General features: G+C 64.7%; 1 protein-coding gene across 2 annotated transcripts in view; it reads right to left on the minus strand.

Annotated features, from left to right (window-relative positions):
• NAV1 (neuron navigator 1) overlaps positions 1-17,462 on the minus strand; it is a 205,311-nt gene that overhangs the window by 121,541 nt on the left and 66,308 nt on the right. For both annotated transcript variants that reach the window (XM_065936376.1, XM_065936375.1), the window contains exons 3-4: positions 17,131-17,234; positions 2,704-3,489 (exon numbers count right to left, since the gene is read on the minus strand). In XM_065936376.1, the coding sequence (XP_065792448.1) occupies positions 2,704-3,489; positions 17,131-17,234 (890 nt within the window). The remainder of the gene's footprint in view (positions 1-2,703; positions 3,490-17,130; positions 17,235-17,462) is intronic.

Here is a 17,462-nt window from a genome sequence, read left to right on the forward strand (position 1 = left end):
ACTGCCCCCCAGGGCCCAACGGCATCTGAGCCCTAAGCTGGGCCCCTTTCCTCCGGACGCTCACCCCCCTGCCTTCCAAGTTTCCAGGCCTTCCCAGTGGGACCCTCGTTCTTTGGCAGCTCCCAGAGCAAGGGAAGGGCAGGGCGCCCGCCTGGACCATCTGGGCCCCAGCTGACTTCTGGGAAGCCGTGATCAGCTTTCATTCTCTTTCGTTCCAGAAAGGCTCTCATGTGGGGCTGCCTCCCTGCCTCCCCCAAGGAACGGGCTGGGGTGGTCCCAGGGTAGGCGTGTCCTGACGCTGAGCTCACAGGTGTGGAACCTGTGTCTCTCACCACCATCTGGAGGCGCCACCCTCCTCTCCAGGGAGGGGCCTGACGACACAGGCACCTCTGAGGGCTCTGGGGTCCTCCCACCCCACTCACAACAGGGGCTCTGCCCGGGGTCACGGGCTCCTCCCACGCCCCCATTCCCTCTTCAATGCCCTGCCCTCCTGGGGCCATCCGCCCATCAGCCCCACCTGCGGTCAGTCCAGGACGTTTGCCAGTGTCCACCCCTCTCCCGCACCAGCTCTGCCATGGGGTCATCAGGACGAGTCTGGGGGCCCGTGCCCAGCGCACAGCTTGGCCAGGCCCCTCTTCACCTGCCGACCCCCTTCCTTCCATTAGGCTTCCCACGCAGACCTGCAACTCGGGGATCCGCAGATTCCGCTTCCCACCACGGACTCAGGGTGATTGCACGAGGCTCCCGCAATCCCTGGCCAGGCTCTGAGCCTCCACCTCCCGACCGCCCTCCTCTCTGAGACAGGCAGGTGCGGGGGTATGAGGGGCCACAGCTCAGCGCCCCCCCATCCCCGCCCCGCCCCTCCCCCGCCAGCTCCAGAACTGCCTGTCAGGGTCTCTGTGGTCACTGTCTCTTGAGAAGGGCCTCAGCCAGGCAGCCCGGTCCTGGGCAGTTAGGGGACTTGCAGGCCTGGGAAGCCCTGACCTTGAAAGGGGGCGTGCCCTCTGCTCGCCTGTCCCTCCCCTCCCCCAGACAGGCCACACCTTCCCCTGCTCCACCCCACCCGCCTCAGCCCTGCGCCTCCTCTGGCTCAGTCACAACTCAACAGCCCCTTGACCGAGGGGCCGAGGCAGGTCTTCACCTCCCAGGCCCGCTCCTGCAGCCCCATTTTCTCCACAGAATTACTTGTTCTTCTCCTTGATCATCCGTGTCGCCCCTTTAGGCTGTAAGCTCTTTGGGGGCAGCGCTCGGCACGGGGTAGGGGATGAGGCGGCCCCTCGACTTCCGCCCCCCACCCGCATCCGCTCGGGTCCCCGCGGAGGCCAGGCCTTCAGGCCCCGGGCTTTGCGGGTGTCCAGCCCCCACCCACTGCAGAGCCCGCATACGGCCTCCTCCGCAAGCCCCTGAATCCAAACCCGCCCTGCCGGGGTCCGTCAACCCGGCCCGGCAGGGCCCTCGGGGTCCCAGGAAGGTCACGGCCAACCAGTCCTCGCAGCGCGGCTGCCCCGGGCCGCCGGCCGAGCCCCCGCCCGCCCGGGCCCACGCGCCCCGCCGCGGCCTGTCCATCACGAGGGCCGCAGCCCGCCGGCCCCGCCCCGCGCGCGCACGGACACGCCCCTCCGCAGCCCCCGGCGGAGCTGGCCGCTCCTGGGGACCTGGGAAGCCGGGTCCCTCGGCCCGGGGGACCCACATCCCCGCCGCCACTACAGCGAGTCTGCGGAGCGCGGGCGGCCGTCGGCCCCGGGCCTCGCCGCTGTCCTCCCGGGCACGACCGCGCGGGCCCCCGGGGGCACCGCCTTGCCCCGCGCCTCGCGGGTGCCTCTCTCCCAGGGCGCCGCGTCGCGAGAGCCGGCGCAGCCCCGGGCCTGCTCTGGGTTTGCCGCTCAGGCTCCTCAGGCCGCAGAACAATGGAGCAGCTCTCCGCGCCTCCTCCGCCAGGGAGCTTTGTTCCTCCTCCCCGCCCGCCCGGCCCCCGTTAGCCGGGAGGATAAGGCCTGCCGGTCAGCGGGGAGTCTCCGCGCGACCCCCAGACCTCTCCCCCGCGCTGCACACCGGGGGTGGGGTGGGGGCGCGGGCCACAGCCGGGCCGAGGTGTAAGACGCGCGTCCAGATGCGCGCAGCTGGCTGCCCTCCGGCCCCCAGGCCCCAGGAGCGTCTCCCTGCCAGAACACCCACACCCGGGAAATCCGACGCGCGCTCCCCCCGGGGATCCGCAGAGGAAGCGGAGCCTCGGCACTGCTCCGCGGCCAAACAGCGCTCACCTCTGTCCCCCCCACAGCTGGCCTCTACCCCGGCGATGCGCTCCAACCCAGAACAGACCACGACGTGGCTGTGGTCTCCACCAGCCCCCAGATTTTGCCGAATGAGGACGCTAGGCAGGCTTTAAGATTCCAGGAAGCTGATGGGCTCTATCTCTGAGAAGCTAAGCCCGGCACCTCATTGTCCAGCCTCACCTCCGACGGGCCAGCACCGAGCCGGGGCTCTGGCCCGGGAACATCCATACCTACCGAGGCGCACTTCGGCCACATGCATCTGGGGGTGGGCCAGTTCGGGCACATCTGGGCACAGCGTCCCTGCATAGCCCGCCCGGGGTCCGCAGAGCCCCGCAGCGGGGAGGGGGCAGCGGAGTGAGGCTCGCTCCCCCCACACCTTTCCCGGCAGCGCGAGGGGAACGACTGGGGTGGGGCGGGACGCAGGACTCACCCAGCACCTGGCTGAAGAGCAGCTGCTCCAGGTCTCCCAGCACGGTCACCACGAGCTCGGGGTCCACCTTGAGGAAGGCGCGCTCCTCCTGGCCCTTGGCGGGGGGCGCGGGCCCGGAGCCCTTCTGCGCCTTGGCCTTGCTGGAGAGCAGCTCGTCGTCCGACTTGGCGTCGTCGCTCACGGCCGCCTCGGGAGCTTTGCTGAGCGGCTTGACCTCGGCGTAGGGGCCGCGCGGGATCCGGCTTGGCTTCCCCAGGCTGGGCGCGAGCGGAGCCAGAGGGGTCTTGGCGCCGCCCGCCGGGCCGCCCTTGGCCTGGAAGAGCGAGTGCTCGGACTTGGACAGCGTCTTGGACATGAGCGGCGCCTCGCGGCCCTTGGGGCCGCCCTTGCCCGAGCCCCTGGGCGCCTTGGCCATGTCGTCGCTCCACTCGGGCTCGTACAACTGCATCTTCTTCTCCGAGTCCGTGAGGAACGAGAGGTTGGTGAGCGACTTCTGCTTGCGCAGGTTGGAGGCGGGCGGCCCGCCGGGGACTCGGCCGTCCACGCTGCCGGACTTGAAGACCTTGAGCTCCGCCGCGCCGGCCTTGGCCGTGCCGCCGCCGCTGGGCGCCTTGGCGCGTTTGGGCAGCATGGCTCTGCCGTCCGCCGCCGCCTTCCGGCCCGCGCCCCGAGGCTCGTCCGCGCCCTCGCCGCCGCCGCCGCCGCTCAGCTCCACCTCGGGCTGCGCGCTCTTGACGCTGCCGCCCAGCATTCTGCCCGCGAGGAGCGCATGGACGATCCGGGCGTCTGCAGGCACCGGGGGCGGGGGGTGGGGGAGCGGGGGAGGGGCGGGGGGAGGGAAAGGACGGAAGAAAACGCGGAGGAAGGGGGAGGGAGCCGAGGCGCGGGGGAAGAAACGCGAGGCAGGCGGTGGGGAAGGGGAGAAGCGGGGAGCGATGGGGCGGGGTCGGGGGGAAAGGGGCGGGGCGGGGGAAAGACAAATTAAAAATTTTAAATCGATCAAAGAGGAACACACGCCCAGAAGCTCGCCGGCGCTCGGGATGCCGGGCGCGGATCCCCGGCCCCTGCCTGCCCGGCCGGTGGGTCCCGCGGGCCGTGAGCCGCACGCCAGCGGGAGCGGAGGCTGCGGGCTGCGACTCGGGGCGCAGGAAGGAGGAGGAGGGCGGCGGAGGGGAGGGCTGTGCGCGCGCGCGGAGCTGGGCGCGAGAGTCTATTTCTGGCTCGGGAGGGGGTGGTGTCTGCAGCCGAGATCCAGCGGCGGAGGGGTGTGGGGATGAGGGATTCGACCCGGTTTTCTCCTCGCTTTCGGCGCAGGGCGGGCAGGATCTGGGGCACAGTGGTCCCCTGCCGCGCCCGGGGGGCAGGGGCGGCGGGGGGTGCAGGTAAAGGGGACTAAGGCTGGGCGGCTCGGGACTCGGAGGGACAGTGGGCTGAGCGGGCCTGGGGGAGACGCTGGGACGGGTGGAGAAGCCTTGTCGGGGCGCCGGTTCCCCGCCCCCACGTCTGGGACACTCCCGCCCCATCTCCCATCCTCTGCGAGGCTCAAGGCTGCCCTCCTGAGGTGGGGACGCCTCCGGACGACGGGGCCGGGCCGGCTTGGAGAGGCTGGCCTCGTGGACTGGGGAGGGGCCTCCGGGCGCTGGAGAAGGGGGCTGCCCTTGACGTCTGGGTCTGACTGCGTGACCTTGTCAAAGTCACTGCAGCCCCTGGATCTCTGGCATCTCTCCGGGGACTATAGTACCGGCCTCAGAGATAAAGGGACTGGACCTGGGATGTGCTCCATCAAGCCCAGGGCACCAGGAGGGGTCGGCCCTGGCCCCTCGCATGCTGGAGCAGTGGTGGGGGCTGCAAGGCCAATAAAAAGATGTTTTCCTAGCCGCCCCCACCCGCCTAAGGAAGAGGGGGGTGTGGAGGGATGGAGACTGAGGGTTGATGGGCCTGGCCCCAGCGAGGACTGGCCCTCAAGAGATGCGACACTGCGCAGCCTCCCTGGTCAGGACCAAGTTGCCTGAGCAAACAGTCCTCAGGCAGGAGTGAGAGGGACGGGAGGAAGGGGGTGGGTCCCGGGGAGCCACCCCATCCCCACCCTCCGTCTCTGCAGCCCCAGGCGCCCTCAGACTCTGAGGCTCCTGCTGCCCCCACTCTCCTGGCCCTCGCTCAGCTCAGCTCAGCTAGCGAGGCACCGATTGCCTGTGCCAGAGGCATCTGTGTACGTGTCTGTCCGCCGCCCCCCACGCCAGCTTCCCCGCGCTCAGATGGAGCTTGACTCCCTGCACCTTGGTGGACCAGATGGTGACATGGGTTTGGAGGCTCGAGTGCAGTGCTCGGGGCCTGCTCCCTGCATGACTCCTGGGTGCTGGCAGGGTCCCGGGGCCTGACTGAGACACGTAAAGCCTGCAGGTCCAAGGACTGTGGCGGCGTGGATGCGCTGGCCACAGACTGAGCACAGACGCCTCAGGCAGAAGGGCGTTTGCTGAGAGACGTGGACCCTTGACTGGGACTTGGAGAATCAGAGAAAGATGGCAGTGCTGCCCTCAGGGAGCTCAGTGTCTGGCAGAACCCGCAGAATAACAAACGAGACTTGGACTAGGCTGCTCCTGTTCCTGGGAAACAGCACCCAGGCCCAGCGGCGTGTCCCGCACGGGCGGACAGAGGTGCGCAGTGCTCTTTCCAGGGGGACCGAGGGGGCTCTGAACCCGGGGGCAGGCCCCACATCACCCTACTGCTGTGACCCCGAGCTCCAGCGCCTACTTAGGCGGTCCCCCATGCATGTGAGTGGGTGTGGCAGGTGGGAGAACACGTGAAGGACCCCTCGGAAGCTTCCTGCAGTAGGATCGGCGAAAGCAGGGAAGGAATCAGACCAGGGGGGCAGGGAGCCGGAGGAGGGGGTGCCCAGCAGCGGGGTGGGGGGCAGAGTGGGTGCAAGTTCACCAGATGGTCCCGAGGCAGAGGCCACTGTGCAGACGGGCCTCGGGGCCTGCGCAGAGGAGGAGGCTGGTCGGAAGTTCTGCCCCCCGCCTGGGCACACGGGAGACACGCTGCTCAAGCCCAGACCCTCCCAGCTGGAGGACGGGAGCCAGTCCCACCGTAGGCGCCAAAGGTCTGGGTGACAAGCCTACCACTCCTCCTGAAATCGCAACGGCTTCCCAAGTCCCCAGCCCCACCCAGAGGTCTCCTCTAGCCTGCACACGACACAGCGAATTCGGTCATGAGGGGGTCTCACCGTCCCTAAAACCAGCAGCTCGAGAACCTGGGGACTCTGTTCCCTGGTGCCCCAGGTGACTGCCTGCTGCCCTGTGTTCTCCTGCACCTGGACTCCGTCTCCTCCGAGGCAGACCGGGCGGGCTGGCGCTGTGGCCCGTCCCAGCCTGGGTGCCGCTGTGGACAGAGGCTGGCCCTCTGCACCCCGTCTGCGGGTCCCCTCCTCCCCGCCTGGTCTCGGGAGCTGCTCCACCCCTGCCCTCCTGGTTGGTGCCCCCTGCCCCTTCCTTGCTGCCCTCACTCGCTCATCAGCTCCTGCGTTTCAGCCTGGTCCCTGCCCTCTCTCTATTCCCCTGTGTCTCCTCTCAAGGGGTGTCATGTGCCCCGGACCCCAAGTCAGTTCCCTTCCCTCAATAATCAGCTCCTGAAATCTCACCTTCTTCCAGAAGAGAGTGTTTTCCAGAAGGGACACACGAGCCCGCCTCCCCCTCCCTCTGTGTGAAGCACCACCTGTCAATCTACAAGACGGAAAACACTTCTGCATCGTCTCCTGGGCCGATTCAGTGCTGACGCCATGAGGCTGTCCACCCGCCCCCCTTCCCCGTCCTTCTCTGAAGGGTCTCGCCGTGGCCTTGGGGAGGTCTCTTTAAACCATCGTCCTGGAATTTACAGACGCTCCCTCCCTCTGCGCTCCCTATTCCTTTCACAGCCCCTGAGTTTCCCATCATCCTCCACTGCAGTGGGAGCGCTCGCTGCCGTGGCAACAGCCATTCCAGCATCAGTCGATAAAGCCAATACATGCAGATTGCTTCTTCGAGTAGTTCCTAAAAAGAGAGGCTCCTGACCCGTCACGCACCCCAGCGCCAGCCTGGGGCCCTCCCAGCCTCTGCCCACTCGACAGGATGAGCAGCGGGCAGGGCCACAAAGGGGCCACGGCGAGGGGCTGTGCGGGGAGGCGGAGGCCCAGCTGGGCGGGAGTGGGTGCGGACGGCGCGGAGGCCGGTGGAGGGAACTGGGCCCTTCCCTGGCTCCAGAGGGGATGTGGAAAGGAGGCTGATTTGCAATCATGATGCCCCCCCCCCATCTGTCTCCAGGCCCCCAGACTGCTCATCCTCTCCCTCCTATCTGCCACGGCATGGCAGTCTCTGCAGTGAGGGTGGGGGGAGTGGGCTGACGCATCTGCTGACCGCTACCGTAGAGCAATTTGAAGAATGGAGACACAGGCACCCAGCCAGGGACAGGCACGCGGTGTGATGCTCCGTCCCCCACCGGTAACTGGGAGCCACAGGCCCTGCCCCTCAGTCTGAGAGGGGGTCCCTGCTGGGAAGGGGGCTAGGATGCTCCCACCTGACTGACCTTGAAGGGTGACCTTGGGAGAAGAGGGACTCGGGCATGGGAGCGGGCCGGTGAGTCCACACTCAGCTCCTCGTGGGCTGTGGGCGAGCAGAGGGGGCGTTCTGCCGACTCCTGCGCCCACCGTTGCGGGACCTGGGGGGCCAGCCCAGCCTTTCAGGGGCCCTGCCATCCCTGTGCTGGGCTCATCCCCTCCCAACTCCCCGCCTTTGTGGAACGCCCTCCAGCCACTGTTGCCCGCGTCCTTCTTCCCCTGTCCCCGCTGTGTCACCCCACCCCATGTCTGTCCCTCTCAGCAGGGACTTTCTGAGCGTCCAGAACACACCCGAGGGCAGGCTGGAGGCTGCACGGCGCGGAGCGGAGTCTCATCTGCCGATGGACAGCCAGCCCCCGCCCCTCACGCCTGCCCAGTGCCTCTGAAGGCCGCCCTGACAGGCGCTGGGATGGGCCGGGGACACGGCAGACAGAAACGTGTCCTCCTAGGATGGCCAGTCAAACAGGAGGAACAGGCGACAGGCCGGAGGCTAGCTACTGAGAAGTGCTGAGTAGAAGGAACAGACTCGGGATGGGGTGCGTCAAGCAGCTGATGGCGGGTGGTGAGTGTGTGACTGGGTGCCCCAGGGAGGCTGAGCTGAGGAGGCATGTTTGAGGAAAGATCCAGAGAGAGGGCTCAGTCTCTGGGTGTCTGGGGAAGACATTTCCAGGCAGTGGCAACAGCCCATGAAAGGCCCCGGGACAGGGTGTGCCTGGTGTGTCTGGAGCACTGAGGGATCAGAGGCGCATCTGATGGAGCGGAGGACAGGGTCAGGGTCAGGACGTGACGAAGCCGCGGTGGTCTCCACTCAGCTCTGGCTCAGTGAGGTGGAGCCCCGGCAGGCTCGGGGCAGTGGACCCGCATGGGCAGCTCCCCTGGGGAGGGTGCCATGGCTTCTGGGCTGGGCTCCCGGGCAGACAGGGCTGCAAAAATTGAGGGGAGGGAATACAGTGGCTTGGGGTGGGTGGGTGCCTGGGCGGCGGGGAGGAGTGGCCGACTCTGGGCACGCGCTGAAGCCGTGGGAGTCGCCGCTGGAGCAGAAGCGGGCCTGTGGAAGAGAGAGGGGCCTAGACCACTCCGGGGACTGCGGCCTGCGTGGCTCTGGGCGCGGGGCTGCTGTGAATCAAGGTCAGGAAGCCCTCGGGAGAGGACTAGGCCCTCTGTTCCCGAACCCTTCCCGTGGCCGCGGGCCCTCCTCTGCACGCCTCTCCTGACTCCCCACGCACTTTTCTGCAGCCGATGTGATAATTTCCTGGCATCCCGTCAGCAGCCTTCATTCACCCGTCTGTGATTCCTGAGGATCCACCCTCGGCTGCTGTACCGACCATGAGCTTTTCCCAGAACCCACTGCGGCCCTTTGCGCACAGTGGGCTCTCGGGAATACTTGGTGAATGAGAGCAGAGTGAACGGGTGCGTGACTCAGAGCAGATGTGTGCAGCTGTCAACAGCGGTGACCTCTGGTGCCCGTGGTGAGAGACGGCGCAGCTGCGCCGGAACGGCAGCCAGGCCCCGGGGCAGCTCCCAGCCACACCTCCCCTCTGGTCCCTGCAGCCCCGGGCCTGGGGGGCCAGCAGTCCCCCTCCCTGCCCCTGCAGGAAGCTCCCGTCCTTGTGACCTTGGGATGGGTCACAGCTGAGACCCTCTCCTTCCCCGTCTCTGCCCTACATACCTCGGGGGCCTCTGGTACCAGTGGGCAAGAAGTCCTCACGTCTCCCCCTGCCCTGGGCAGTCCCGCCCTCCAGGGCGGGTGGACTGCCTTCTGCTACAGGAGAAAAGCAGCCAGTGGACGCACTGATCCAGCGTGGGCGCCCCAGCTGGCTCACACCTCGTCCAGGAAGCCCTCCCAGACTGACCCACTCGCTTCCTCCCAGCCTCAGCTGTCCAGGGCCTAAGACATTTCTGTGGACTCTGCGGGGCCCTGGCCTAGCCTCCCTGGCCTGGGGGCTCTCTGAACTTTGGGGTTGGGGGATTTTCTCAAGCACTCAAGGTCAGGGGTGGGGGCCCAGAAGAGAGGTTTGCTGTCAGCCTGTGTTGGGAAAGATGGGGCCCAGGAAACAAGGCTGGGGGTGGAGCCGGGGCCGCGGTCCCCGTGTGTCTCTGGCCTGGCGTCTCAGGGAGGACTGCTGGAGGGTGGGGTGCCCCAGTTCCTGGGAACGCATCCGTCCTGGGCCGGCACGGTGATGGGGGTTGAGCCTTCCGTCATGTGATGTGGGGGCTGGGCCAGGGAGGCCCCAAGGCCCGAGGCTGAGGCAAGAGCCCCCCTGGAGGGCAGGGCTCTCCTTGGCTGGGAAGGTGTGGGTCCCCTCACGGGCTGGCTGCTCAGGGTGTTCAGGCCTCCAGGATGGGGACCGTGGTTGGAGGGCTGCTGACCTGGGAGGGAAGGTGACTGGCGCTGGGCTGTGGCCCCTTGTTCTGTCTGCCGAATGCCTGCCAGGTGTCCTGACCCCGGGTTAGAACACCGGCCCTCCGCTCCTCGGTGGGGGCGCCCGGCCTGCACAGCCAGACACTGGGGCTCCCCTCCTCCTCTGAGCAGGCAGCCAGGACCTGCATAAAGCCAGAACTCCACAATGGTGGGCAGAGGTGCCCAGCTCTGACTCGGTGACCCAACGGCCTCCCAGGGAAGGACTGTCTCCCCTCCGCCCACCCTGGTTATCGACCACCGTGGAGGGCAGTGTCAAGCAACAGGCAGACTTGGAGCCTGGCTCTGATGCCCTGCTACTCACCCTCTGGTCCAGGCTGAATCCCACCTATGTCTGCCCTTCTTCCCAATGCCTTCTCGTATATGAATTCAACTCCAATTCACCCTTCAAGGCCCAGCCTCAGGGCTGCCTCCTCTAGGAAGCCTTCTCTGACTGCATCCCACACTGATCTTGAACTTTCCTCTCTACCTATTATAGTCAGGGGCCTGTTTGGACAAATCCTGCCCAGTCATATCCAAGGCAGAGAGGTTCTTTCCCTCCAGCTAAATTGTAAGCCCCCCATTACAGACTGTGTGTTGATGTCCCCCCAAATTCATAAACTGAAACTGATCCCCAGTGTGATGTGCTTGGAGACAGGGCATTCGGGAGGTCATTAGGTTACAAGGGTGGGTCACTTGTGCATTGTAAGTAGAGGCACCAGGGTGCTTGCTTCTTCTGAGCTGTGTGCAGACGGAGCAAGACGGTTGTCCCCAAGACGAGAGCTCCCGCCAGGAACTGAAATGGCCAGCACTCTGACCTTGGACTTCCCAGCTTCTAGAGCCATGAGAAATACACTTCTGCTGCTGAAGCTGCCTGCGCTGACCGCGCCTCTCCTCCGTGGCAGTTAGCAAGGGCCGTGGATGCCTGTGAGCCGCGGGTCAGGGGTCTTACTGCCACTGGGCACCTGCTGTTGCCACGGACTCCCTGAGACCCATGGTGGGCGTGTTCCATCAAATCCTCCAAATCTGGGGCTGCCATTGTCTTTGTTTTACGAGAAATACGCTTAACCAGGACCACCCTGCAGGCTGCCGTGGGGATCAGGATTTGAACACAGGCTGGGGCATTCATGTCTGCCTGGACACCAGCCAGTTCCTGCTGTCCTGGGGACTTACTGAACAATTGCATGTGATCCCAAGAAGTGTGGCGCCCCATAGCAGAAAACTCAGGGTCCTGGTGGGGTAGGAGGCCGGGGCCCCGCAGGGGGTATGGGCATTGGGAAGGAGGCCCCGCCCCTCCTACATGTCCAGGTGCCCCCTAGGGCCCGGACGCCCGTCCCGCCTGCCTGGGGTCTGCCAGGCCCAGGCCTGCAGTCACACTCAGCCTGGCCCGCAGAATCCCGGGTGGCGGCAGGGTGGAGTTCTCCTCCTCCATGCTCAGCACCGAGGTCCCTTCGTGGCTCAGCCGCAGGACCTCTGTCCTGGGGTCCTGGTCAGTTCCAGGGGACCTGGCAGCCCTAACCATCCAGGATACTCAGAGGCTTCCCTGTTCTCAAATGCTGGGGCCCTGGGTTCCCTTCAAGACTCGCGGCATGGCCTTAAGAGAACGCCTCCCTTCTCTGCACTTCGGCTGATCAGGAAGAGGTCAGCTGGGAGTGGGAGTGGGCTTCCAGCTGGAGGGGTGGGAGGAAGCACCTGATCTAGGCCTCAGTCTGAAACTGGACTTGAGTGAAGTCAGAGGCCAGCTCCCAGCTGACAGGGAGACCAGGTAAGAAGGCGATGTCTCACATGTGGGCTTGGCTTGTGTGCTGCCATGGCAACCGTTCCCCACACACCTGCTGGCATGTCCATTGCATACTGGGTCCCAGAGGAGCTCCATGAGGCTCAGGTACAGCATCTTGAGACCAGGACCAGCCATTGGTTGTCATAGCAACTGCAGGCTGCGGGGGGATGGGGGGCTGGTGGCAGGAACTCCAAGCAGGAGGTGGGGCTGGCGCGTCTGCTGGCTATGTGCGGTCGTGTGGGATGGAGACGCATGAACCACATGTGTGGGTGTGTCCTCTGTGCGGGGGAACCTACAGGCCTCTCTGAGCCGTCCGTGCAGGGTTGGCTATTCTAAGATCATTGAACCACAATGCTCAGAGGAACCTCAAAGACATCTTTACTCAGTTTTCTGCTTTAGGGCGGAACTGGTGCTCTTACACGGAATCCTATTACCTCGCTGTGGGCTATGAAACCCAAAAGCCAGATGAAGGAAACACTGGGCCAAACCCAGGTGGTCTGGCAGCCCTGTGATGACCTCACCGCCAACAAAGCAGAATCTGTTAGTCGGTGCTCAGCAACTGGATACAGAAAGTCCATAAACCAACCATCAGATTGCCAAGTTGTGCTTTCTCTGGGAGACGTAACATAGGGTCCATCAGGTTCTGAAAGAGGTCCTTGACGCCAAAAAATTGAAGCCAGCACCAATAGAAAGGAGAAGCCTCAGCCGACGTGGATCTGGGTTGGTGGACTGGCTGAGCTAACAAGCCCGCCTCTTCCTATCTGCAGGGACACTCCCCTCCCATGCTTATCAGGTGGCACCTCTGTGTTTTACCGGAGCTTTGTTAGGTTTTAGACTAGGCATTAAACATAACAGAAAAGTGCAGTGGGGCTCCTATCTCAATGAATGGTACGACCCCTTGGCACTTATAAACCGCCCTGCGAATGCCCGGAATACCCACAGGAGAGGGGCCAGGGACTCAGCCTTCCCACATGAGTCTGATCTCATCCCAGATGCTTCCGTCCTGTACCCCCACCCCCTCAGCTCCACGGAGGCCCAGCCTCCCAGGGAGGAAGCATGCAGCTCACGGGGTGCAGCTCCTCCCTGGACTGTGGACCCGGGGCTGCCCACTCCACCCCAGGGCCAAGCCCCTCCAGCTGGAGATCCCTCCCACTGTGACCTGAATCCTTCTGCCCCCAGAGCCGGCTCTCAGGGCAGGGACAGCCCCGGGCCTGGGGTGGCCCCGCACCTGCCCGCCCTCTGCCTTGACACTGCAGTCATCTTCAGCTCGCTCTGACGCTCTGGCCGCACCCCTGGAGACCCAGGAAGGCGGGGTTTGGATTCCTCCTGCCCCTTGAAGGATGCGCGGGGAATGAATGTTACAACCGAGGGTGGTTCTCAGTCCTTAACCCTCCTGGTCACCGTGTCCAGGTCCCCTCACTCTCCACGGTGTCTCCCAGAGCTCCTTCTGGTTGGACTGTGGGCTGTCTTCTCATGGGGAGTCTCTCAGCAGGAACCCTAACCCTCTCCTCACAGGGGTGGGGAGCTGTGGGTGGCGGATGCTCTACACCCGTTTCTGCCCATTCAGTGGTGCCCAGGGAGGGACCGAAGCCTTGCCCGTCATTGGCTGGGAGGGCTCTTCATCCGCCTGGCCTCCCCAGCAGCTGGGAAGAAGGCTGGCCTGCCTTTGCTGGGATGCAGGAGCGACAAAGCCCTGTGAAGCTGAGTCCTCAGGACAACCCTGGAGGTGAGGTATTTCCGCCAGTCACAGAAGGATGGACGGTGGTGAGGATCTACCAAACAGCGCCCACCCCAGCTGGGATTCCCAGCTGTCCCCCGCTCCCTGGAAAACTGTCCCAAGGTTGGGCAGAGTGGTCTGGTCTGGAGAGACGGCAAGTGACCCGGCCCACCACCCCTCAGTAAGCACCCTCACCCTTGAGATCTGCCCGCAGCCTGCAGAGGAATGAGCACCAGTTCATCTGAGGCCGGAGGCTGGATCTTAAAGCCATGCTGAGAGGAGCCGAGTCCAGGACAGACAGGCTCGGGACACAGGGACCAGACTGCAGCCTCAAGAAAGACCACGGTGGGCAGTGAGCACCTTCCCTCCCACCACCCTTCCCCACACTGAAGACGGCCACTGCTCGTATTCTCAGGGGGCTTCCCAAAACCAGAGCTCTGCCCTTGCTTGCTGGGATGTTCGCACATTCCAGAGCTGGGGCTTCACCTCGGGGCCTCCATGCAGCTCATGTGCAGTTGCACAGACTGAACACTGCACAGCTCCATGGCCACAGAAGCCCCCCAGGGCAGAGTTTGTGCCTGTTTTGCCCCTGGATGTACCCAAGTGTCTAGAGCAGAGCCTGACATGTGCTCGGTGCTGAATAAAAATTGGGTCACTGGGTATAACTCTCTGGAGGTGGATAACACAGAGCCCCGTGTTCTTGGCCAGAACAGGAAACAGGGAAGCCAGGCCTTGCCTACTCTGTACTCATGGGTGCAAACACCTGAGAACCCCTGACGTTCCTTCTAGAGTGGGAGTGGTCTGGGGGCCCAAGCTGCCCGGCCTCTGCTGATTCTGACCCTCCACTGAAATGGGCTGAGCCCCCTGCCTGGAGACAAGTCCCATTCCAGAATCCCCCAGGCTCCTCCCTCCCCCCAAAGAGACAGAGTCCAGATCCCTCGGGTTTTCCATCCCTCCTCCCCGCTGGCTTCCTCAGTGACTTCACCGCTCCAGCCTCTCCCGCCCTGGCCCTCCCCGAGCCCGGCTCCGCCTCCCTGGCCATCTCACAACTGTGCAGCCTCCCTGGGTGTCCAGGACCCAGACTGTCCCCTGCAACCCTGCAGTGAGGTCACGGCTGGGACGGCCTAGAGTGTGACCTCTGAAAGCTGGGCTCCAATCCTGACTGGACCACCTTGGGATATCCCCACCCCCCACCCCGCCACCTGGAAGGTGGGCACCTTAGGAGCACGCCCCCCTAGTCTGTCCCACCAAGCTGCAACAGCAGGTCAGCATGCGCTGAGTGGCTCTGTGTGCTGGGCAAAGCTTCTCAAGGCTTTGCCTATGCGGGTGCCTTTTAGCCCCATGAAGCCCTTGGAAGCAGGTGTGGCTGTCATCACAGAGGCACAGGGGGACCAGGAACCAGCCCAAGGCTGCAGAGCCAGCAAAGGCAAGGCCGCGATGCCCAGCGGGGCCCTGGGTCCCCACCTCCACATCCCTCCGGCCCCACAGAAGCCCTGTCCCCGAGACCACAGCCCACACTGCCTGCCTGGAGCATGGGCTGTGCTTCCCGTCGATTGTCTGTGCATCCTCTCTTCACAGATGGCTGGGACACACGCCCGGCCTCAAAGTCCCCAGAGGGTGGGAAGGCAGGTGGGAAGGGGGGTTAGCCTAGTGCAAACAAAACAGGCTTGATATGCAGAGCCAGTGGCGCTTGGGATGCAGAGCCAGTGGCGTTTGGGCTGGACTAGGGCTGGGGTCAGGGACTGTCCCACTGGCGGAGGTGAGGAAAGCCCAGCTGAGCCGGCAGCACATGGGAAGGCGGGGCCCGGACTCCAGTCCCGGCAGCCCTCGCTGTGCGTCCTCAGAAAATCTTTTTGCAGAACCTCTCTGAGCCCCCTGCCTACAGCAGAGCAGCACTCCCCCGATGAAGCATGTGTCATGTGCTTACGAGGGACATCGTGGGGAGCACCCGGTGCTGTGCTCTGCACACAGTAGGTGCTCAATAAACAGCAGCTGTTATCAGCATTTGGTCCTCCCTGTGTCTGGGGAGTTGAGGCAGCGGCCCCGGTCTCAGCTCAGCTACTCATGAACCACAGACGCCGCTTTAAGCAGGTCACCCTCCCTCCCTGAGCCTTTCTTCCTGGTGGAAATGAGGCCACATTTGGGTGAGGCTACCGTCTGTTAGCGTAGCCTCACTGTCCGTTAGGGCTTCCCAGGTAGCGGTAGTGCTAAAGAACCTGCCTGCCAATACAGGAGATGTAAAGAGATGTGGTTTCAAGCCCTATGTGGGGAAGATCCCCTGGAGAGGAAATGGCAACCCACTCCAGTATTCTTCCCTGGAGAATCCCATGGACAGAGGAGCCTGGCAGGATACAGTCCATGGACTCGCAAACAGTCGGACACGACAGAAGCGACTCAGCACGCACACGCCGTCTGTTAGGGCTGTGACCCTCAGCACCTTTGAGCCCAAGGCCTCTGCAGCCCAGAGACCCAGATCCAGCCTGAGGATCCTGGGAGAGTTGGTGGAGGGTGGCGTGTGGCTGCCTAGGAGCCTCAAGGCGGTGTCCCGGGTCCCCCCTGCCCTGGGAGGAAGTGCCAGATCTGGGGTTTTCTCTCCTAAACCTACAAGGTGTGAACAACTGAGTATGGCTTAAAGATGGAGTCAGCTCAACAAGAGAGGGAGGAGAAATGCAAATCAGCCCCGCGGGAGAGGCCAGGGGCAGAGGCGCCTGCCCCAGTGACCTGTGGACAAGCGGCGTGAGGATGAGAGAAGACCCTGCCATTCCCTGCCCGCTCAGTACTTGCACACGCGTGAAGTACGCCGATCTTGGGGTCACCCTCCTGGTCCTCTCCCACATGGCCTCAAATGCGGGCACTGGGGACTCCGGCCCTGGTTTCCCAAATTAAGATCCAATGGAGACTCTGGCAATGTCTGCATGTCAGCAACCAAGGGGTGTGTCAGCAGATGGGACCAGTGCCAGGTCTCCCTGGCACACCCGGTGGGCGTGCGGAGGGCCAGGGCACAGGCGTGGACACCCCCACACTGCCCAGGGCAGATGCGGAAGGAGCAGCTGGCGGTGGACCCAGTTGGGACAAACAAAGGCGGCGCCCAGCACCCTGCTTGGGGGCACGTCGTCATGGAAAGCCTCTCCCTGCTGCACACAGCCGCCCTGATGGTTTGTTGGTTGAACGAGAGCAGTGACGAGTGAGTGCGACCCTCTAGACTCCCCTCCCTTCCTCTCATCTCCGTTTCTTCAGGCTCAGAAGACACGCCCCCCACAGAGCATAGGCAGACCCCAAATCTCTCCCCATCTACCCGTCAAAGAGCCTGCGGTGTCCTTGGCGGAGGTGGACACTGACCCCAAGGTGGAGAGCCTTGCCCGCTGCCCAGGAGGCTTGCAGGAGGTGCAGGGCTCTCTTCCTTTGTGAAGGGGCTTCTTCTCTTTGTGAAGCCCACCTCGCAAAGCTGCCCTGCACCTCGCACCGTGGAGAACCCCGCCTGCCCTCCACCAGACACTGCCGCTCGAGATGGTGAGGGGCCTTCTGGCCGAGCAGCCTAGGGCTCCCAGATAGAGTGAGTGAGTCCTCTCCCCACTCCTGGGCTGACGATGCCACGCCCTGACGGTGTGGCACAAGCATGAGGAAGCCATTACACTGGCAGCTCTGCAGATGTAGACAGCACGGTCTCCTGGTTACCGCGTCCTGACGCCCACAGGCCTCTGGGGCCTGCGAACCCGGCTCCTCTAGTCCGGCTGCGCGCCGACTCCGCCCGCAGAGGGAGCCCCGCCCCCGATGAAACCCCGCCTCCAGAGGGAGCCCCGCCCCCGATGAAACCCCGCCTCCAGAGGGAGCCCCGCCCCCGACGAAACCCCGCCTCCAGAGGGAGCCCCGCCCCAGATGAAGCGCCCCCTGCACCCCCCCCACCCCCGCCCCGCCCGGAGGAAGCCCCGCCCCAGAGCACTTACCCAGGCTCGAGAGTTTCTCCTCCGCGCCGCCGGGGGGGCTGGAGTAGCCCTCAGAGGCCCAGCCGCCCGGGTGGAGGGGGCCTGGCTCCGGGTCGGCCTGGACCCTGCAGGACAGAGAACGGGGTCACTCACGGTGGAGGTCGCCCTGGCCTCCAGCCTCTCCCCTCGGGGCCCGGGCCTTCCCTTCTGCTGTGCCCGCCCAGGGCCGGGACCCCCGATGGGCATATACGCCCCCCGCCCCCGGGGGTGGGCAGCAGGCCTTTTTGGCAGTTAGGCCAGGGGCACCTGACGCCAGTCACCCCTCAGGGTCCCCGAGTCCCTGGACCATGAAT

The sequence above is a fragment of the Muntiacus reevesi genome, chromosome 5 (assembly GCF_963930625.1).
Source record: "Muntiacus reevesi chromosome 5, mMunRee1.1, whole genome shotgun sequence".
Classification (NCBI taxonomy): Eukaryota; Metazoa; Chordata; class Mammalia; order Artiodactyla; family Cervidae; genus Muntiacus; species Muntiacus reevesi.